General features: G+C 39.8%; 3 protein-coding genes across 3 annotated transcripts in view; 2 read left to right on the top strand and 1 right to left on the bottom strand.

Moving 5' to 3' along the window:
- Window positions 1-1,601: 1,601 nt before the first annotated feature.
- Window positions 1,602-4,771, top strand: LOC107284233 (red-sensitive opsin). Its single transcript, XM_015812260.1, has 6 exons — window positions 1,602-1,734; window positions 2,146-2,442; window positions 2,851-3,019; window positions 3,549-3,714; window positions 4,233-4,472; window positions 4,655-4,771. The coding sequence occupies exons 1-6, from the start codon at window positions 1,626-1,628 to the stop codon at window positions 4,769-4,771; spliced, it is 1,098 nt and encodes a 365-aa protein (XP_015667746.1). The 5' UTR covers window positions 1,602-1,625.
- A 1,668-nt stretch (window positions 4,772-6,439) lies between these two features.
- Window positions 6,440-12,024, bottom strand: TEX28 (testis expressed 28). The gene is made up of 5 exons (XM_015812215.1): window positions 11,940-12,024; window positions 10,850-10,929; window positions 9,033-9,682; window positions 7,537-7,672; window positions 6,440-6,754 (listed from the first exon to the last, which is right to left on the bottom strand). The coding sequence occupies exons 1-5, from the start codon at window positions 12,022-12,024 to the stop codon at window positions 6,440-6,442; spliced, it is 1,266 nt and encodes a 421-aa protein (XP_015667701.1).
- Window positions 12,025-16,914: 4,890 nt separating this feature from the next.
- Window positions 16,915-22,776, top strand: part of TKTL1 (transketolase like 1) — a 12,254-nt gene continuing 6,392 nt past the window's right edge. Inside the window, exons 1-10 of the mRNA XM_015812241.1 lie at window positions 16,915-17,041; window positions 17,604-17,721; window positions 17,924-18,037; window positions 18,595-18,692; window positions 19,053-19,244; window positions 19,326-19,453; window positions 19,536-19,729; window positions 20,817-20,981; window positions 21,068-21,224; window positions 22,156-22,286. Coding sequence (XP_015667727.1) covers window positions 16,932-17,041; window positions 17,604-17,721; window positions 17,924-18,037; window positions 18,595-18,692; window positions 19,053-19,244; window positions 19,326-19,453; window positions 19,536-19,729; window positions 20,817-20,981; window positions 21,068-21,224; window positions 22,156-22,286 — 1,407 coding nt within the window. The 5' untranslated portion in view covers window positions 16,915-16,931. The remainder of the gene's footprint in view (window positions 17,042-17,603; window positions 17,722-17,923; window positions 18,038-18,594; window positions 18,693-19,052; window positions 19,245-19,325; window positions 19,454-19,535; window positions 19,730-20,816; window positions 20,982-21,067; window positions 21,225-22,155; window positions 22,287-22,776) is intronic.

Here is a 22,776-nt window from a genome sequence, read left to right as displayed (position 1 = left end):
CAGAGTCTAAAATATAAATATATTCTTCCAAATTCACATTTTTCTTATGTACAAGATCCAGTTATTCTCTCTCTGTCTCTCTGTCTGTCTCTCTCTCCCTCCTTCCCTCCCTCCCTCTCTCTCTCTTTCACACCCACAGGGAGAGAGAGAGAGAGAAATGTCCCCTTGATTCTTCTGTCCCTTCTTTCCACCATCCTGCCTTCATAAACATTTCCCCACATCATCTTTCCATCTTATTAAATCATCTATCCCTTCCTACTTTTTATTTTGTGGGAAACTGGAAAAGTTCAAAGCAAACTATTGACCTCCAATTGTCCACTGTTGTCAATCCCAATTGTCCCTGGATTTATGAGGATACAAAGATCTTCAGTAGAATGAAAGATGATAGTATTGAAACATACATTTTGCTCTGAAGAACTTCCATCTCAAAATAATAATAATTTGAAAAGCTAATATTTAAAAATCACAGGTATCAGCAGGGATTTTGTACCAAAGGGAGACATGCCAATGTTCATAATGTACATTATTTTTATTTACCTCATAATTTCAATTAACTCTCTGTAAGGGCAATGATATATTGCAACTCTTTGAGGTTAGATTTTCAAAAATTATTTGCCAGGTCTTTAAGTTGATTGTATGTTAGTGGAAGCAGTCTCTTGGTATGTGTTTAGAATTTCTTGCTGATAAAGATCCTGAAGACCCCTCAATAGTTGTTGGCCTACGATATAATTAATATCTAGTGTTGGGAATGAAAAAGGTTACTTTGTGCTTGATGTGATGAGTATTTGGACATCATTTGTATAGCCTAGGGATAATGCCACTATACTTTGCAAATTATGTCTGTCTATCTTTCCAATAAAGGAGAATATTTGTAGCTCAGGCTTGAAATGACCTTGATTGTTTTCTTGCAGATGTTTCATTAACCAAACTAGGTAACATCATGAGCACTTTGGCTAATGAAATGTCTGCAAGAAAACAACCAAGCTCAGAGAGCATTAAGGACACACACACCCCAATCTATATTTGTAGATTTATGTAAAAAAGATTTTGAAGTTCATTTCTTGGGGTAGTTGCCAGGGTATTGGCTTTGGTGAAAAAAAACCCACCACTCCTGTTACAGTAAAGTTGGAATGAGGTAGAAAAATGGGACATTTGGAAATTGGAAGGAAACTCCATTCTGAATCAGCTTAGTGGAGTTCTTTTGACTCTCTAATCCCTCTACCATGCTCATCTCTCACCTGAAGTGTCCGGCAAAGATACCATTGGTGATGTAGGACACGTGCAAGCTGTTAATGTGCAACCAACAGAGCAGGGGAGGAGGGGAAGAAGAAGGAAAGAAGGAGGGGAGAGGGCCAAATTGTAGCATTGTAGCCCAATTAAGGGATAAAACGTTTAAGGGCTTTGGGGGATCTTGTTCTCCAAGATGAAAGCTTAATCTTCTGGTGGGGGGGTAGATATATAAATTGGTAGGACTTTGAACCTTAGCATAGACTATTGGATGGGAGAGGCTGATCAGGGACTGAGAGAAGGAGCAACAAGAAAGAGAGAATTGAAGAAGAAAGAGAACGTGGGAGAAAGGGAGAGGGCAAGAAACGCAAACAAGGGGGAAGACAGTAACCAAGGCCATGACAGAGGCCTGGAATGTGGCAGTATTTGCTGCTCGGCGGCGCAACGATGATGAAGATACTACTAGGGAAACTGTATTTGCTTACACCAACAGCAACAATACCCGTGGTGAGTTTGGCAGGGGCCTCAGAACTGGGGTAGGAGGGCAGACTAAGGTTGGTTCACAGGATAAAATTTGACAAGAACAGGGGAAGTAAGCAGCTGACTTCAACCTTGGCAATTAAATGCCTTTGGAAGAGGGGTCCCAGAAATGGAATTTGCCAGTTGCCGCTGGAATGTTTTTGGATAAGGAAGGGCTCAAAAGTGGTTCCAGTAGAAGGATGGGAATGATGGTGATGGTCTTAGTATAATATAAGTTGTAAAGAAGTATATACTTTCCTATGGATAAGCTCTTGAGTTATTTGCAAGAATAGAGACTTTGTCTTATTTTGGCAGTGTACATCCCTGATTGATTTGTCCAAGACACTATTATGCTTGCTGAGATCCTCCTAATATTTAATTTTGTCCATCTTCTGGCAGACCCTTTTGAAGGTCCAAACTATCATATTGCACCACGATGGGTCTACAACTTAACTTCACTCTGGATGGTCTTTGTTGTCATTGCCTCAGTCTTTACCAATGGCTTGGTATTGGTGGCTACAGCCAAATTCAAGAAATTACGGCATCCGCTCAACTGGATTCTGGTGAACTTGGCTATCGCTGATTTGGGTGAAACAGTTATTGCTAGCACCATCAGTGTCATCAACCAGTTTTTTGGCTATTTCGTCCTTGGCCATCCTTTGTGTGTTATAGAGGGTTATACTGTCTCTGCTTGTGGTAAGAAGTACTTATTCATCATGTTTTCTGATTAATCCCTTTTTACCCCAATCCCTTCTCTCCAGGTCATACTTTTATCCTCTTCCCCCTAATATAAGCACATCCTATAATCCTGTTGTCCTCATAGATCACCCATCATGCTGCTCCTTTTTCCTCCATGTCCCTGATTTGCTTCCCTTCTATTAATCCCATGCATTCCAAGACACATCTGGCAGAACATTTAGTAAAGGTTCCAGTATAACCATTTCAGCTTTTTGACCCTTGATGCTGTTTTATATTCCTGTTTTAGCAAGTGAGAAACTGAATGTCTGTAATGTAATGATAGATTACATATACTGTAATTAACACTCACACATATCTATTAAAGCTATGTCCTTATTATTGTCCTCTTCTGCTCTTCCTTCCCAGGCATTACAGCTCTCTGGTCTTTGGCCATTATTTCCTGGGAGCGCTGGGTTGTTGTTTGCAAACCTTTTGGAAATGTCAAGTTTGATGCCAAAATGGCTCTTGGTGGCATTTTCTTCTCCTGGATATGGGCTTGCTCCTGGACAGCACCACCAATGTTTGGCTGGAGTAGGTAAGTATAAGGAGGGAATGGTACAGAGCAGCACCACTGGGAACTAAGGAGCAGGGTGATGTCCACCAGATGTGTTGGATTAAACTCTCATAACTTTCAGCTCCTTTCCAACATAACTACAAAAATAGCCATATGTGTATGTTTACCAAAGAGTGGGTAGCTTTCATCAAGAATGTTGATAGAGAACAGTCAATGATTTGGCTTTCTTCCTTTAAGTGAGAAATGGGTTATGTGGGTCATTGATCTTTTTTAATCTACAAGTTATTAAATCTTGCATTTGGCATTTATTTTTATGAGATGAAGAATGAACAGGAAATCTATACACGAATATTTGGATGCTGAAGCCTAAAGCAATTCTGAATGCAACTACATTGTCATGTGTATGTCAAATCTAACTTGGTCAGAATGTTGTGTGGCATCAGATTTTCTTCTGATTTGTTTATGTGAACAAATGTAAAACACACTAAGAGGGGCTCAAAAGATTATTCAAATCTCAAATTAAAAAGGACTTTCTTCTCCTCCCAACCAGATACTGGCCCCATGGTCTGAAAACATCATGTGGTCCAGATGTATTCAGTGGCAGTGAAGAGCTAGGTGTCCAATCTTACATGATTGTCCTGATGATTACCTGTTGTATAACTCCCCTGAGCATCATTATCTTCTGCTACTTGCAAGTGTGGATGGCTATCCGTGCGGTAAATACACACATTGTATTATATCACAGAAATCCTGTATCCTTCCTTTTCCTTTAGCACCCACCTTTATGCCCCTTGTGACTGGAATGCTCTTCCTTATAAATCACAAATTAAAGTATCACTGCTACAGAGTCTCTAACTGAGAGCTATATAGAGAATTAATCTTTTGTTAATGGAGCCCCAATTCTGTCACTGTACTTGAAAACCCTTAATCACGTTGCAAAACAATAAAATCTCCTCACTATCAATGGTATACCTAGCTAGTTCCCCTAGTATGATCTCCACTTCTATAAAAGTCCTCTGGCTAATCTGTTTCCTAATAAGGCCTTTGCTAAGAATGACTCCCAATCTTCTCCATACTCCCACTTGCATTACTTTACCTATAAAAGGATATCCACATACAAATTTAATCTGGATCCGATTTCTACGGTAAACACTTTTCTCTCTCTTGTTCCAAATCATAGCCTAGGGATTGGAGATCTATCTTATTAACCTTACTTCTTTCTTTCCTCTCATAGGTTGCAGCCCAGCAGAAGGAGTCAGAATCAACACAAAAGGCAGAGAAGGAAGTGTCAAGGATGGTAGTGGTCATGATCATTGCCTATATTGTCTGCTGGGGACCATATACATTTTTTGCCTGTTTTGCTGTTGCCAATCCAGGCTATGCCTTTCACCCCTTGACAGCTTCCCTGCCTGCCTTCTTTGCAAAAAGCGCCACCATTTACAACCCAATTATCTATGTCTTCATGAACAGACAGGTAATTTGCTCTGGCTCCAATGGAATAGCTAGAAATTATTGGAATGGAAAAGGCGGGCAGATTAAGACTAATGAACAGAAAGCAACTGGGGATGTGGATTATGTCATTTGGGGATTATGTTGTATGTGGTGAAAAAGAGTAGAACTTGTAAATGCTATTGACATTTCTCTATCTCCTGGCAGTTCCGTAATTGCATAATGCAGCTCTTTGGCAAGAAAGTGGATGATGGTTCTGAACTTTCCTCTACTTCCCGCACTGAAGTCTCATCGGCCTCTAACTCTTCTGTATCACCAGCATAAGAGCTCTTTCTTAATAGAATCCCTATGAATATCTAACATATTGGGCTGCTATTGCACAAAGCTGTTGCTTGGACTTAAGACTGTGACCCAGGTTGGGTGCTTCTATTTCTCCTAGGGAGAGGGAGGTGTTTCCACTTTCCTTTCAGAATTGTTTAGGGGTGGCAATGAAAAGTTCATATCTCTATGTTCAAATATTCCATCAGTCTGAAACTTTCCTGGGCTTCAGGGGTTGTTTTGATGCTCATCCCTTATCACTGTATCTTTAATTAATCTTTCACTTATCCTTCGGACTGCAAGAGAGGCAGAACAACGGGAGCTCCAGTGAAAAGTTTATGACTTTTGTGAAGCAGGTCTATTCCATATTTTTTATAGAGAATCCACTCATTTTCAAGATGCCACTTCCTATAAATGGGTAGATAGTTTGATGTATCCACAAAAGGTGATAAACTAGACATAAGCCACAGCAGTTCTATTTTGATTATCTTTTGCTCTACCTTTCTTACGAAATGTTTGGCTGAGTGCAGGGAGTCCATTGAAAGGAGGCTGGAGAATGAAGTTGTTCCCTGCAATTTCTGTGTCTCAGCAGGTTTGGAGATACTGATTTCTAGCTCTGCCCAGGAGGAAACAATTCTGGCAGAAATCATAAATGAGACTTTGCCGTAGCACTTTGGCCATCCCAGAGCTCTGTATATCTCCTCAGCATGGCTCGACAGGACCCACTCTGTACATAGTATTTGATATTAAAATCACCCATGTTCCATGGGATATTTAGCTAGAAATGCAATGGGTAAAATTATTTTTAAAAACTCTACAGCAGTGAGACTGAATAAATTAATGTACAAAAACGGTTATATTCTGTATAAAAGCTGAGTTTGTATCTTACAAATGATGTTGCAAAACACTACATTTCGCCCACAGTGTATATTGCTTGAAATGTATCCAGGCAGGTGGGAATTTGCCTTAGGTGCCAGTATAATGACTGTGGATTAGTGGGAAAAGGGAAATATCCAAACAATGTAATTTTAATTTTTGATAATGACTATCTGTGGAAATCAAGCAGAGCGAAACTGCTAGCTCAAGCTGAAAAGTATGACAGCAGAAAAGTATAAAAGAAACAAAACTGAGCAATGAGATAGAACATTTTGAGAAATTTTCCTATGCAAACTTTAACTGATGTATCAGCTGAATGAGAAGAGCACTGAAGGATATAGTTTCTGTTGTTAGTTAGAATGCAGTAGGATTTCCTGTCTCAGGTACCAAAAATTGTGGGCTGAATAGCTTAAACAAGAGTACAAGGATTTAAAATAAATTCCATTTATTTTCTTTCATGTGCAATCATGCTTTCATATGCATAACATATGTGCATGCACATGTTCCTCTCTTCCTCTCCAAATGTTGAACCTCCACACCAAATATGAATGCCAATCCTCAAGCTTCTTGCAATGTTTTTCAACTCATCTGGGATGCTAGAATTCAGAGGTGGATTGTCACGTGGAATTGTTTTTCAAGCAGTTTTTTAATTTAGTTCTTCATAGCTATAGAAACAATCAAGGACAAAAGAAAGAACAGAAAGACAGACTACTTTTTAATTTTAATAAACAAATAAATAGTTATATTGTTGAGAAGCTGCAGCATAGGTACAGAAATATTGATGCCAATGTTGTCTGACTATCCAAATGAAGGAAGCCATGTTTTCCATTCTGACTCAATAATGTCAGGGAAGTAATTCCATGCAAGAGTTATGATGGTGATCACAAGGAGAGTGGATATGGCCCGCATACGAGTATGCAGAAGAGGCACTATAAAAGCTGAAATTGTTGAAAAAAACACCAGGATAATGGCAGCTATGGTCAATAGAAGGTTCATGAGCTGTCCATAAAGCTTATACATACTCGCCTGGGGCATCTCCATTGCCTCCTGTTGTTGGGCTTGCTGCTGCAGCTCCAGTTTGGCAAGCCGGGTCTGGTAGGAATCGAGCACCTCCTACCACAAAGACAAGGAAAAGACAAAAGGTCAGGAAAAAGACCAGCCAGTTTCCAGACACTGATTTAGTTAATCCCAGGTGGAGTTCCACAATGCTATTTTTCACCTGCCATTTGCAGGTTCACATGGTCTAATTCTTTGATGGCTCTATTAATATCTGCAAAGAGGAAGATCAGTTTTCTGGCTCCTGGGTAACCCAAGTGACATTATCTAGATAAGAAAGACAGACACCAACATGTTCTGCCAGGGTTTACAAATGCACAGAGAGGAAATACTTTTAGAGGGAAAATGTTGAGGGGACTCTGAAACAACCCAAGTAATACTATGCTCATTGGTCATAGAATGCTGACTGGTACAAAAGGGGAAGGCACAATGCAATATTTTGTTGTAGATCCCACTTATGTGTGTTACTAATGCTAGCACGCTGGTGTTGCAGTATGTGCAAAAGCAGGGTCATGGTGACCCTATCAACAGACAAAACAATAGTGCCAGTGCTTGTACCACTCATAGCATCGTTCTATAATCTTGCATCCTCTGAGTTTTCTGACACCCTACATCCTACATCCTAAAAGTCTTTGCAACCTTCATTTCTTATTGCAAAAAGACACTGCTCTCTCTAAAGACAGTTGTCATAGCCTATGGGATATTACAAATTCTGATTTTGTTCCATTTCTATGCACTCTGTCAAGATAGCCACATGCAACCTGTTCCAATGTCCTGTTCTTTGTTCCTAGAACAATATTGTACATAGCACCCGTGCATTTAGTTAAGCAATCTCTTACCCAGACATCCCGTGACCTCTCATAAGATTGATACACCATCTTCTCCTCAGTGCAAGCCAGATCATGTTTGAGGTTGGTGATTTCATTGAGATTTAGCTGTATCGCATCATTCACTTGTATTTCCAGGTTATAGTGCCTGAAGAAGGGTGGCATTAAGTGAGGTTCTATAATCTGATCCTGTATTCTAAGTCCTTTTTCTCTCACCCACCCACCCCCAAACCTCCCAGCCACTGGCTGATCTTGTTACAGTCACCACTTTAGGCATTGCTGTAAACGGATTATGATGAGCTGGTTCTGCTTCCTGATCTGACACTTCCAGTACAAGAGATGAGTGACTATGCTCATCCTGGATTGGAAAAGGGGGGAGAGAAGATTACAAGTATCCAGTGCCATCTGGGTTTGGGAATGTGAAAACAAAAGAAATCAAACATTCTGCGATACATCAAAGCACCAAATCTAATACTGATGGGGGGAAAAAATACTGTTGGGAGCCCAGTGAGGATTGGAACTAGAGAGGCACTATTGCTGCCAAAGATGTGACAAGTAGATGTACCATTGGGTAGGCTGAATTATTATGCTAAATATGCTTCGGAACAGTTCTCTACCAGATATTCTTTTATCTAAATGAAATTATCTGAAGGTGAAAATATACATAATAAATATAAACTTAAATTTCTTCATTTGCAATGATTGACTTCCTTTTGGCTACATAACAGAAATAACAGATATTTACTAACAAATGGAATGGTAACTCAGCCATCAGTCAGCCTCTAGCCTCTTATTTCATCCTGTAGGTATACTATTTTATTATTATTTTTAAGAAAAATGTATGAAGAATTATCTGTTCGTTCACTGAAATTACTTTTTTAGAAAGGAATCTTTTAAATAATCTAGTCTAGTTATTTTCTAATGTAATCTAATCTGATTGGAGGATTATGGGATGGAAAATACCAACAAAGAAATTAACCCAATACTAGTGTGTTTCTGCTTTGCTCTGAAAACACATCAATAAATGTGGAGTGACTGCATTGAAGGTATCCCAAGTGGGATTAATTGTTCTAAAAGTGTTTTCATTTTCTGTATGCTTCTGCATACAAGATGGATCTTTTTCTAATAAAAAGAAATTGCAACATTCCTCCTGGCTAAGGAGATTGTGGCTATGCACTTTTCATATTACAAGGAAAGCAGGAAGTTTCTGAATAATGTTAATAAAGCATGGAGAAGATCAGAAGAAATAGGCAAGTTATAGTCTGTATTGTGATACTACATTAGTAACGCAATGGGGGGAAAATGTTTGCTTTTTTGTGTGAGGGTTGCATATGAGGCAAATAGCTTCATATGCAGGAAAGAAATAGTGGATTTGTCACTGAAGACAAAGCTGTGATGTTCTAAGAGAATGAGTGTCAGGAGGAAACAGGACACCAGGGACATCAAGCCTGCAACGTCAAGGAGATGGAATACTGGGAACTATTGTTCTCAAGAATGTGGATGCACACCTTTTCTTTTCCTCCTGTAGGAGTTCCATAATTTGCTTTTTATCAGCTTTCCAAGTTTCATCTAACATGTTCCTCTGATTGTCCAGGGCTTTGTGATATTCTTTTAGCTCCGTGATCTGGTTCCTCAGGTCCTGAAGCTTCTTTTTTACCTCCTCTTCAAGATACTGCTTTGAGCCTCCCTCTGTGATAGACTCATTTTCTGCACTTTCTTGGATGGAGTATTCTTCTATTAGAGGAGCTTCTGTAGGGCGGAACTTGAATATGTTATATGGCCCTTGATGGGTCACATTGACCTTGAGGGTTTGGGGTGGGGGAGAGGAACTGCTGTCTGCAGGTGAGAAAATCTTCTGTTCTAATCTCTTCAGTTGGGCTATGCAATCCTGCAGACGCTGTTCGAGATGAGCAATATTAGCCGAGGAGCGTTGGTTGATACGTTCAAATGCTTGACGGATGGAGGGTGCCTTTTCCCGATCAGCCTTGCTTACCAGTTCCACATAAGTGGAGAGGTTCTCATCACGATTGACCTTCTCTACCCGCAGCAATTCAGACAAGTGCAATATGCGATGGCGTAGAGCATCTTTCGGACTTCGATAACTTGACTGGGAAGATCCAGAAGCAACAGAGGACCTGCGATTCCGACTGGAGTCCACCTGCCACAAGGATGGAGCAGGAAGTCAAGAGTATTAGAGAAAAGTATACCAGTTTAGGTTATCTCAGAATTGTCATATTTTACATTAGGAAGCTAACAATGTACTTATCTTGAGTGATCCCAGAATGTTAAGCCTTATACTGTCTATTTTGTATTTACTCCCATATTATCTGCTCTGCTTTCATCTAAGACAGTTTCTCTTTTTGTAAAGCAAGATGGAGTGCTATCATTTGGAGATTGTGAGAAGAACAGGGTTGCTGAATAATAGATAACTGTCCAATAACTCTCTTTCCAGGCAAAACTATGGCAATTTTATAACTCCAAATATTCAGTGCTAGTTCTTGCTGTCCCCTTAATTCAAATTAAGCAAAATTACTAATAGAATTATATTTTAAATCTTGTTCATTTTCTTCCAACCTGACTGCCTCTCTTGCTTTACTAGTGGATTTAGGCACTGATTCCTCAGTATATCTCAGCATGTACAAGCACACATACGTTTAATTTAAAATCTGTCATTTCTTTATTGGGGAAACCAAGGTGGCAGTGTCAGAGAGATGTTCAGCAGCTGGCTGCCTCTTCAGTTTTCTGGTGAACTTCCCATTTATCTCAACTACCCTGTTTCTTAAAGCATCCCTTAAAAAAGAGAAAAGGCATGGAGGGATTGTAGGCACTGCTGTTCTTGGGAGGCAAGGAAGTAGTCAAAAACCTTTTGAAATGCCTTCTTGGATTTGAGGTGAGATGACAAGGTGTGATTATAATAGGGATGACATTCCACTTTGGTCCTATTTGACTGTGGGTAGTAAGGTGCAAAAATACTAGTGTTTCTTATATTTTGCCCTATCTTCTGCTCTGTTTTGGAAAAGTACCCTTGCACAGAAAATTCCCTATCATTAGAACACTGCAGTGACATCATGTATCATTCAGCTGCCATTACTGCTTGGAATCTCATTACATAGTGATAGACTGTGTTCAAACTTAGAAATATTTATTTACCCATAGTTTACCAAAGTAATCCAACTTTTGAGTTCATCTGATATGTTATACATAGGATGGGTTTGCTCAACATCTTATGCTCCAATCAAATTGTGATCTAGAGTGTTATAGTTTGTGATTCAGAGTCTCTACAAAAGAGCCATGTGCTAAATAAAATGTTTTATTGGTCACTCACTGAATTGGGAGCTTGACTTGTTGAAGCTTCTGACTGCTGGGAAGGTTCTCCTTTGGTTAAATTATAGTCTACCATGAATGCTGTATGGAAATAGACAAGAGCACAAAAGTAACATTAATTTGTGACCTTATGTTTTTATATTTGTTGTTTTATTTGATTGTTGTAGGTTGGCCCAAGTTGCTTTTGGTGAGATTGAGACAGCTATACAAATTTGACTAGCAAAGAAATAAATACAATTGTAACTTCCTCTAGCCTACTGAAAAATGAGTTAAGAGGTAACCTTTATGAATTTCATCTCCCTTTTTAAAGGTTTTTTAAATTAACTAAATACAAAGAATATCTTCATTTAATTACACTTGCTACTGCCCCAAAACCCCTGCCTGAAATAACTATCCCAACTGCTCTTACAATAGACCTCCTTCTGAGTGAATGAGGCACATATTATAATCTGCAAGTAACTGCAATGTGTTCCCCATTATGCTATCCTTAAAGATAGTTGGATGCGGCTTCTCCAAGAATATAGCAGCCTGAAGTAATCAGATGTGTATCTCAGTTTACTCATATCACACTTCCTCTCTGAGATGTAATGTTTACCAAGTGGCTTCCAACTGCAATTCAAGATGCTGGCTCTCATTTTAAAAGCCCTACGTGATTTAAGAGCTAAGTATCTTTGGGACTGCATACTCCCAATTATATTTCCTCACAAAATATCAGGAAGAATTAGTTCTTTCAGGTTTCATTTCACAGGGAATCCCATCAGCAGGTTCCACAAAGTGGTCCTTGTCAAATGCTGCCCTCTGTCCCTCATTTACCTCATCTGTATAGTCTTGTATGGTCCCGATGCTGCTGTTTTTTGGAAGGCAGTTAAAATCTGACTGTCCTAAGGCAGTGGATCTATTTTAAGGAAGTTCCCTCTTGTAGTACAAAGCTGGTATAAACCAACTGCAACCCAAAACCAGATTACACTGTGCAGTATTTATTTAATGTTGCAATTGTGCACTGACATATAATTGTATAGTTTGTACTGCTTAGTGACCACTCATTCAGCAACACTTTGAACTTACAAAGTTGCTGAACAATTTGTACTTACATCTGGTCCTCAAAATTCTGGCCTTTGCAGCATCCCTGCAGTCACACAATTGTGAGCTGACATATGGCAACTGGCTCACAATCATGACATTGCAGCATCTCACAGTCACTGGGGAGCTGGACAAACAAAATCAATGGGGAAGCTGGCAGGAGGTAGCAAATGGTGACCACACGATGTTGCACTTAATGATGTAGCAGGATTTGCTTAATAACAGCAACCTGGAAGTCCAGAATTACCATCATTAAGCAGCATGCTCACATGACATCACACTTTACCACCATGTTGCAATGGAAATTCTGCTCCCTTCCGCTGTTGTTAACCAAGGACTACCTGGCTTTGGTTGATTGTTCTGACTTATTTATTCTTGAATGTGGAATGTATGGAAGCTGCTCAAGAATTGACTATTATTGGAGCAACATATAAGCTCAATCAATCATTTATGTGGAAACCTATATGTTGGTGGATGTGAAAAGGGAAGAACCAGCACTTGAATTGTATTTGCAAAAGTGACCAACTAAGTTATATGACCAGAGTTCAAACAAAGATGGCAGGCAGATGCTGTCACTCAATCTAGAAAGATCAAAGAACTAAATATAAGTTTAAGGAAGAGACTGTACTTAAAATGTTATCTGACAAAGCTGTTGCCCAATCTGGAATCAAAGATGGCACTAAAAATAATGTTTTCTCCTCAGGTAATGTCAAGACTAAGCCCATAGTGAAATCCGATCGAATCCAATTCTTTATTTGCTTACACCTAATAGACATAATCTTGCCAGACTAACACAATTTGCCCCCCACCCACTTGGTCTTCTGAAAGGGCCTCGATGTAGCAAAAGAGCAAGCTGAGCTGGAAGGCAGAATTAAAAGTGTCATCAGTTTAGAATTATTTTGTTGGCCCAGAGATCCAAGTGCAGCCTGCCATGAATTCTGTTGACCTTATCTAGCACCAATTTAGCTTTAACCATTAGTTGATTAGATCCTTGTGTATAGGTAGCAATAATAAATTCTTCTTTAGCTTTGAACTCAACAAATATTCCTGGTTATTTGTGCCTGACATCAAAACCTGCCTCTGCCAATTGGCTTGGGGCCGCAATGGGGGCATTCCATGCTGAAGGTGGTTAGTGGATCCCACTCCACCCCATTTGCATACTGATTCCTAGTTTACCCAATGTTTCTTAATGTTTCATGTTTTTAACTTTTTAATTTTTATATTCTTGTTTTTATGATGTTATAAGCTGCCCAGAGTAATTCAACAATGAGATATGTGGCATCCAAGTTAAATAAATAAATAAATAAATAAACAAACAAATAACCTTCTAACTTAACATATATAAAACCTGGAAGATTCTAGGATATGGATACTTTGAACCTTTTCCTCCCTCCATCACCACAATCTCCTATTTTGGGCTTCTCTCTCTGAAATGTGTTGCCTCCACCCTGGGAAATTGTTATTACAGTAGATTGCCGAGATTTTCTGCCACTTCTCCAGCTGCACATGCCATCACATGTAGCCATTTTTCAATAAGTAGAATGCAGGTGGCAACACCAGCCAATCTCAGATGATCTTGAGAAACAGGAAGCACAATCAACCCTTTTAGTACTTGGATGGAATATCATCAGGAAACTTTGGGTAATAGGATAGACTGGGACCTAAAGAAATATCATGGAAGAAAGCATTCCCAAATTATTTCCATATTGTTGATAAGACAACTACATGGATCTTTGCAGAATAATCAGACAGTGAGCTTTACTATTAAACATGCTTCCAATTTATAATCTTAGTTATCTAACTCAATGTCTTCTGTGAACGTAATTTTGTTATGATTTAGTACATTGTATAAGACAGGGGTGTCAAACTCAATTTCATTGAGGGCCGCATCAGCATTGCGGTTGCCCTCGGGGGGGCCAGGTGGGTGTGGCCAGGGTGAGTGCGGCCTACTGGGTGGGCGTAGAGGGAGTGGGTGTGGCCTACTGGGTGGGCATGGCCAGCTCTACATCGTTGGCGTCAAGGGTGCCTGTGGGGGCCTGGGCAGGAGTGGGACAGATCTGAGGGTCTCTGGCAGAAGATGGTGGGACCGGGGAAAGCCTCAAGGCATGGTCCATTTCTTCATTCCTCACAAAGGATGACACCTCCCCAGCATGCACCCAGGGGGCGGGACCGACACAGCAGGGGCTGGTTCCTCGCTGTTTCTAGACGGCCTTGTGGAGCTAAGACAATGTGTTTCAGCATAGATGGCCACCACAAAATTGTATATTGGCTCCCGGTCGGCCTGGCCCAGGGCCAAGGCAGCAGGGGCCATTCCCTCACTGTTTCCAGGATGGCTTCGCGGGCCACATGAAACCACTTCGTGGGCCGCATCCGGCCCCCGGGCCTTGTGTTTGACATGTCTGGTATAAGATGAGTATACAATATAATCTACTACTCCTAAAGGAGTTTATATCTAAGCATAGGGCAGGGGTAGGCAACCTTGGCTCTTTTATGACTCGTGGATTTCCAGAATTCCTGAGCCAGCTAGTCCACGAGTCATAAAAGAGCCAAAGTTGCCTACCCCTGGCATAGGGTAATAGGCACATATGGAGTCTTTCTCCACCCACCTTTCTATCTGTTATTAATAGTACAGTTTATCACACAATCAGACAGATGTTTAGACTGGATGTAAGTTGTTCCAAGTAAAGCTGACTTTTGCAATTGACTGGTGGAGATTTTATTAATGCCAATGGTGCTAAAGTGATGTTCCAGTTGTTTTCAGATTGCACCCAAGGAGCTTAGTAGTAGTAGTAATACCTTTGCTTTCTTTTGCCACAGTCACTTTATTTCTATTTGCAAGTCTTTGTATTTTGTGATTTTCTCCAGTTCTTTCTCTTTTATTCTGCCATTGTCAGGTACTGCCACATCCACTATTAGACTAATATTATGGTTCGTTGCAGTCAGCCAGATGTTTAGACTTCATTTGGCATTTTTATCCACCTATTGTTATTGTTAATTTTATATTAAATTAATCAGGGGCTGAATTAATTTGTCTTGCAAGTGCTGTACCTGCATCATGCATTCCAAATCTTGAACAGAGTAGGAGGTTATACTTACAATGATCATATTTTTTTGTGGGGGGGGGAGGACACATTTAAAAAGGGCAGAAGTCTATAAGTATAAACATGTATATAATTGTTTTACAAAGGAAAATTCCACAGTAAAACCACATAAATAATTATATTAAATAAATCTAAAGAACAATTCTTTGAAATAAAGGACACATAACAATAAAGGACATATAATGACTGTTTATAATAAAGGACCTACAATCACTGTTGTCATATGAGATTATCTCCATGATTGCTTCACCTTCTAATCTTTATTGCTTTTCAACAGCCATGAAAATAAAAAAGGATCCATGATGTGCTTGGTCCCTTGACATGAAGGCAGAAACATTTTAGAAGACTGAGAGGATCGTTACACAAATCTAGCTCCTACTGGCAGAAGCAAAGATAGTTCAGGACATTTTGATGCCTTATGCAGAAAGACACTAAAATTAATACAACCTGTAAAAGAGCATAGTGGGCTTGGGGAGGGGGGGAGGCTCTTTCATGGCTTTTGCTCTTTCAGCTGTGGCTTGCCCAGGACTTTCAGACCCTTCTATGTTCTTAAATGTCTGTAATGGCATAAAATATTACTACTAATAATGGTTTGATGTCAAAGAGAGCTATAATCTAACCATATGTGCTGGATCTGCAGCAAGCTATGATGTGGCTGACTAGTTTGCAATTCAGTGTAGGGCACAATCACAACCAATGAATCCCAATACTTCCTCCAAGGTAGCTTACTCAATTTGTCTCAAGACAGGGTCCACTTTAGTAGTCAATGGAACAAATAAAGGTGCATGTGTTTAGCAAATTATACTTATAATTATAATTATATAATTATATTTCTCCTATATTCTAACTTGAAAGGGAATGCTGCATTTATGGCACAAGACAGAGTGATATATTCTTTCTTTTCTCTCTCCTCCTATCTAAAAACTAGGATGGCATACAAACAAACTTGAGGCCAAGCACTTTGTCCAAGCATGCTGTCAACCCTTGCAACTGTCTGTCAGTCTCTTGGCAAACAGACACTCTGGGCTAGCTGCCAGTGACACATTTCCTCTCCTGCAATGCCAAACCTGCAAGGCTACACATAGACTACTTCCAGAGAGGATGTTCACCACATTCCAGGCTGCCTGATGTTTCTGGACAGGCTGAAGTTTGCAGTTTGATTGGGTGAATATTGCATTTCGGTATTGAGCTCAGCAAGAATTATTCCCCAAGTTGTAGGTAGGATTTTAATGTATAGAGTCAGTACTGAGAGGGGAAAGAATGCTTTCCTGCAGTGTCACAAATGGGGAAATGATTTTCTCCTGCATACAAACATCTTTTTTAAAAGGTGTTCATCAGAAACCAGCCTGTCAAAGCAGCACTTCTCCGATGTCCTGTTGTGAGGTTTTATACAGAAGGAAAACATTTCTTCAATTTCCGAGCACAAGTAGTAAAAAGTATGGATCCTGGAAGCACCCTGAAAAAGCTGCTTTCTTCAGTCACATTCTAATGTTGTAGTGTCGTCAGAACAAGATTCTCGGTCTGTACGACACCCAATTCACTCCTCGTTCATTCGCTCCCCTCCCTCCGCGAGGGTTCAGAGCCCCACAACGCCACGGCTCACACAAACATTAGTGCTGGATTTCAGAGGGTTTAGAGCACCGGCCGACTCCAGAAAGCGGAGGGCAGAAACTGGCCGAGTATCAAGTGAAGAGAAACTGCCCAATTGTAACTGATGTTCTAGCACGCCCACAGGCCTGGCAATGTAGCAATTGCTTTACGCATGGGGTGACCGACGCAAACCCCACTCCTCGCCAATTTCCCCAGCCTCTGAGCTCACTTCCTCTTGCAGGCGGAGCGCCGGCCAGCCGGAGAAAAAAGAGCAAAGCGTGCTTAGCGCATCTGGATAGTAGGAGCTTCATCATGGCCAGCAGCTACCTTAAGCCGAAGGAGAAAACTCTGCAAAACCTACGAGATATTGCTAGTCGCCTTCGGATTCACTCTATTCGGGCAACTTGCGCTTCGAACTCCGGGTAATCGAAGAGAAGGAATGCATTTCACTCTCTTTATTTTCTGATGGAGCTTGTGATATTCCCACCATTTTCCTGCGCCGGGGATTGTATTTTCTTTTTTGTTTCTTACATCTAAATGTGATCATGGGAACGTTTCCTGGTACAGTATATTACCCTCCTCTCTAGGTTCGCTTGCGGGGAGGAGGCGATGAAGGTTTTATTGGGTTCCAGTCTCAGCAGGGCTAATTAGAGGTTTCTGCCAATTGAGATGGTGAAGGCAAGAAATGTTCTTAATTAGTTTTCAGAAATCCATTAATTTGAATAGCTCCTTTCTATAGCTTTACTTGAAGTTCATGAGCTACTGTATTCTCATTAACTAGTCCTCCTCAATCTATGGGTGATGTTGTGAGGCTATCAGTATAGAGTTTTTATTGCTTCTGGTGAACACAGAAGTCACGGGGGGGGGGTTGTCTTTTAACTGAACTTATGCTCTGAATTGTAAATTTAACTCTAATAGCAATTTTGTATCTCTCTGTGGGTAGCTCCTATTGAATTTTTGTCTCTCTGCCTTTTGACCTTGCAGACACCCAACATCATGTTGCAGTGCAGCAGAGATCATGTCTGTGTTGTTCTTTCATACCATGCGCTACAGGCCAAATGAACCAGGCCACCCCAGCAACGACCGCTTTGTGCTCTCAAAGGTGAGAGGAGGAATATGGGGGAGGTGGTCTTTGGAGGATGGGACTTGGATTATAATGCTCAAGTAAGACCATAGCTTATTTCTTCCTAGCTGAGAGTTCAACTCAGTTCTTTCTGCAGCACCACATCCCAGAGTAATCGTCTTAAAAACTAGAGAGATTACTATTTCATGGTTGCGATGGCTACTTTGTTTGCTCCTTGCAGGGTCATGCTGCGCCTATACTCTACGCTGCATGGGCAGAAGCTGGTTTTATCAAGGAGCCTGAGCTGTTAAATTTGAGGAAAATAGACTCTGACCTGGAAGGTCACCCGACTCCTGTAAGTACTCTTCTGAGAATAATGCTGGGAATTTTGGGGAGCTTTGAAAAAATTAACTTGACCTGTCAAGTCAAAAATTATACATTCATACATACATACATACATACATACATAAATCTTAGATAGTGGTAAATAGTTTTAAAAATTAGTTCTACAAGATCAGCTTTTTAGGATGTAACAATAGTACTGTTGCTTCTTTCATGGAGACATCTGAAATTTGAAAGCTGTGACAGAAGTAATGGTTTCCACATGTGCTGTTGTGGATCACCGATGCAGAAACTTAGCCCATAAAATTGGCCTTGTTCTACTGTGCAAATTAATATTAAACATATGTATGGTAAAACTGGGATTTTATGATAGAATTCCAAACTGGAATATATTTTGTTGAAATACAAAGGCACTAAAATGAGGTGTGTATTTATATATTTATATTGGAAAAGATCCAAATTTTGTCTCTGTCCAGAACAGATTTCATAAAGACTGTTTTCAACGAAATACCCAACAGATTGTGTCAGTATTTATTCTGTTTGTAGAACTCTTTTCTTTTTGCTTAACAGAGACTTCCTTTTGTGGATGTGGCCACTGGTTCCTTGGGGCAGGGTCTGGGAGCTGCCTGTGGAATGGCCTATACAGGAAAATACTTTGATAAAACCAGGTGAGAAATCTGGCACACTAGGGGGTGTCAAACTCGCAACATCATGTGACATGTCGTGATGTATCACGACTTTTTTCCCACTGCCAGCAATGAGGTGGGTGTGGTTTTGCTATGACACATCCGGCCCACGGGCCGGCAGTTTGACACCCCTGGTTACTCTATACAATGAAGCCTGTTGCTTCTTTCACAAGATGTTTCTGGCCTCTTTTTGTTTGTTTGTTTGCTCTACTGTAATGTCCACTGGGTCAGAGAATGGCAAAGAATGTATAGTGAAATAAACTTATCCTACACACACACACACACACACACACACACACACATACATGCTTGTTGGGACTCTTGTGTCTTGCTGTCTTCTAGTTACCGAGTTTACTGCCTACTGGGTGATGGTGAATCCTCTGAGGGATCAGTATGGGAAGCCCTACAATTTGGGTCTCACTATCAATTGGATAATCTAGTGGCCATTATTGATGTGAACCGGCTGGGACAAAGTGAAGCAGCACCACTGGGCCATGATACAGATGTTTATCATAAGCGCTGTGAAGCCTTTGGGTAAGCATTGCTGGCTGTTTTTATCCTAATTCTAGTAGAAAGCTTGCTGCTTTTTGCCCCAACCTTTTCCTCTTCTGCTAGATGGAATACCTGTGTTGTGGATGGTCATGATATGGAGGAACTATGCCAGGCTTTATGGCAAGCAAGTCAACAAAAGGGGAAGCCCACCATGATTGTGGCCAAGACTTTCAAAGGACGAGGAATCCCAGGTGAAAGAAGTCTCTGAATCATGGGGATGGGAAAAGGTAATAAGAATCCTTGAATGTCACTAACTAATATTCTCTGTTTTAGGTGTGGAGAATACTGACAATTGGCATGGAAAGCCCATTCCAAAAGACAAAGTGGAATCTATTATCTCTACTATTCAGAGTCAAATCCAGACTAGTGATGTTTGTACTATCCAGCCACCTGCTCAAGATGTGCCACCAATCAATATTGTGGATATCAGAATGCCTTCTTTACCTACCTATAATATAGGAGAAAAGGTACTGCATGGGCTGGGCAGATTTTTCTTTCAGTACTTCCAAATACTCTAACTATTGTTCTTCTGCCCTTTTTGTACCATGCATCTTTATCAAAAGGTCTGCGTGACATGGATCTGATGCAGAGCACTCACAAATTCCAGATTTAATTTTTTTAAGTGGAAAATTTACCAACTTTCTTTTTCTCCCTATACCCATAAGAAAAGGCTAAAGGAGTAAAATCCATAAGAATGTTCTATTCACCTTATTTATTGCTCACATATACTGTAGCTGACATTTTCATAACATGCATCTTCAGTGTTAATTTGGACTTTGAGCTGAAATGGACTTTTCTCTTTCTGTCGCATTCCACCTTCCTAACCTTTGAGATATCTTTCTTTTTGTCCTCAAATCCAGTTTGATAGTACCCCTTATCCCATAGAGAAACCCTGCCAAGGACCCAGAATAGTACGTGAATTAAGTAAGCTTTATGCATGAAAATAAAAGGCAAATTAGTATGTTAATTTGGAAAATGATAGCATATCTTAGATCAGGATTTGCATTCATTTTTGGAATAGGGACTACATTTAACCAGGGGCACACACACAGAAATAGAGTTGGAATAAAATAGATGGGATCTGGACAAAAATGGGCTTTAATTAAATAAAAGTACTTTGATTATTATTTTCCATATTTGCAATAATTTCCTGCTTTTATGTAAAGATTAAAAGGATCAGTGTAGGGGATCCTGGAGGCATACCCAAAGTTTTTGAGGACTACATGCAACCCTGAGCCTCAATTTGGACAATTTCGATATACTGTATACATTTTAATATAATGTTTTTTCTCCCTTTCACCCCTCTCCTAGTACAGGAGTAAAATGCCTGTATTCTAATGTCAATCCTTCACTGCTTTTCATACAGTGACTTCTTGGAAGTTTTTCCTAGATAAAATAGAGTTTTTACCAATTTGTGTCTAGGCATATGATAAGAAGATTGAAGATGTTTGTAGAAATGTAATGTTTATCAAATGTGCTTAGATCATCCTTTTGACTTGGTGGTAAATTAAATGACCTGCAATGGATTGTGATGGGATTTTCTTTTTTTGTCAGGTGGCTACCCGCAAAGCCTATGGTTTAGCCCTGGTAAAACTGGGAAAGACTGACAAGCATGTGGTTGTTTTGGATGGTGACACAAAAAACTCCACTTTTGCTGAGCTTTTCAAGCAGGCCCATCCAGAACGCTATATAGAGTGTTACATTGCTGAGCAGAACATGGTGAGTCTGAAAATATGAAATGGATTGGTGAATCTTGTGGCATAATCCATCCCGATGACATTTTTGTGTTTGTCTATGTGCTGTAGGTGAGTGTTGCTCTGGGCTGTGCTGCTAGGAACCGCACCATTGCATTTGCCAGCACCTTTGCTGCCTTTTTCACTCGAGCATTTGACCATATCCGGATGGCTGCTATCTCACAATCAAATATTAAGCTTTGTGGGTCACACAGTGGGGTTTCTATAGGTATGTGCTGCCTTACATCTAAATTCCTCTAATTATTTTAATTAGACTTAAAACTTCTTATTTCTCCAGCAGGATGAGGACCATCACAATTTTTTCTCTTTCCTGTTTGTCATTACAGCAATCCTATACTATAAGATAGGCTGAAAGAAAATAACTTGACTCAAAGTCATCTAGTAAGCTTCTTGACTAAATGGGAATTTGAACATAAATCTTTATAGTCTTCTTCACTATGATGATAATGCTGGCACTTTCCTGTTTATTTACATAGCCTGCAGTTGATAGAGATATTTAAAAATAGAACATTGTTATTAACCGAAAATCAAGAGTACGATATAGCGACGAATCTTGACTTTTTCTCAATTCATTTGGTTTTTCTTCCATTCAGTGATCTTGAACACACATATTTGGGAATCAGCTGCTTGGGCAGAATGCTGTGTTCTAAAGGAATGTTGGCTTTAGTAGTCCAAATACAACATGTTAATCCTAGGAAAAATCTACTTTTATGTTTATGCTAGCTGTACACCAGAAGTAAAGACTGGTTATTATTAATAACTCAATTTAATGATAATAGTTAAGGTTTAATGTTAATAGTCTAAGATATAGGGAAAGCAGAAATTGTTTAAGATGGAGTGCTCACAGAGTGTTTTGGGATTTCTGCTTTATTCTCTTTGCTGTTCATCTACCCAGAATACCAAATGCCTGAACTCAGCTAGCTCAACCTGAAAGAGAGATTTTGATTTGTAAATAATGTGATTGGCCTTCTGTAGTTTTCATAAAAGACTGAATTAAGCAATTATATGCTAAATCTCAGAGGCCTAATATTGGGAGGCATAGTTGGGGTATTCATACTCTCAAATACATGGTATAGTTTTTGAATGCATTCTTTTCTGTGACATGGCAAGCAATTTATTCAACTGCTTCTTCATCCCAGGAGAGGATGGGCCCTCTCAGATGGCTTTGGAAGATCTAGCCATGTTCAGAACTATTCCAGGTTGTACTGTGTTTTACCCAAGTGACGCAGTCTCCACTGAGTATGCTGTTTGTTTGGCAGCAAACACTAAGGTATGTGGGTAAAAAATATTAACTTAGGTGTTGGTCTTGGCCAGTCAAGATTGGGGTATTATCATTAAATTAGGGAAGTAAATTGTGGTGTGCTAGAGCAAGAAGCCACAATTTGCAACAAAGCTGCTTGCTCATAGCATTTTCTTTTACCCTGGCCCTCATTTTCTTGCAGGCTATTTAATTTATTTCAAGCTGTTTTACATCATTTGAAAACAAATCTAATCTTTTTACAAAAGTTAAATTCATAATAGTACATCAAGCCAATATCAGGAACATATTAAAACATTCAAGAAATACAGGTGAAACTCGAAAAATTAGAATATCGTGCAAAAGTTCATTTATTTCAGTAATGCAACTTAAAAGGTGAACCTAATATATGAGATAGACTCATTACATGCAAAGCAAGATAGTTCAAGCCGTGATGTGTCATAACTGTGATGATTATGGCTTACAGCTCATGAAAACCCCAAATCCACAATCTCAGAAAATT

The sequence above is a fragment of the Protobothrops mucrosquamatus genome, unplaced genomic scaffold (genome assembly GCF_001527695.2).
Source record: "Protobothrops mucrosquamatus isolate PMUCROS unplaced genomic scaffold, P.Mucros_1.0 scaffold76, whole genome shotgun sequence".
NCBI lineage: Eukaryota > Metazoa > Chordata > Lepidosauria > Squamata > Viperidae > Protobothrops > Protobothrops mucrosquamatus.
Note: the sequence above shows the minus strand (reverse complement) of the source record. Positions and strands in the feature narration are given on the sequence as shown.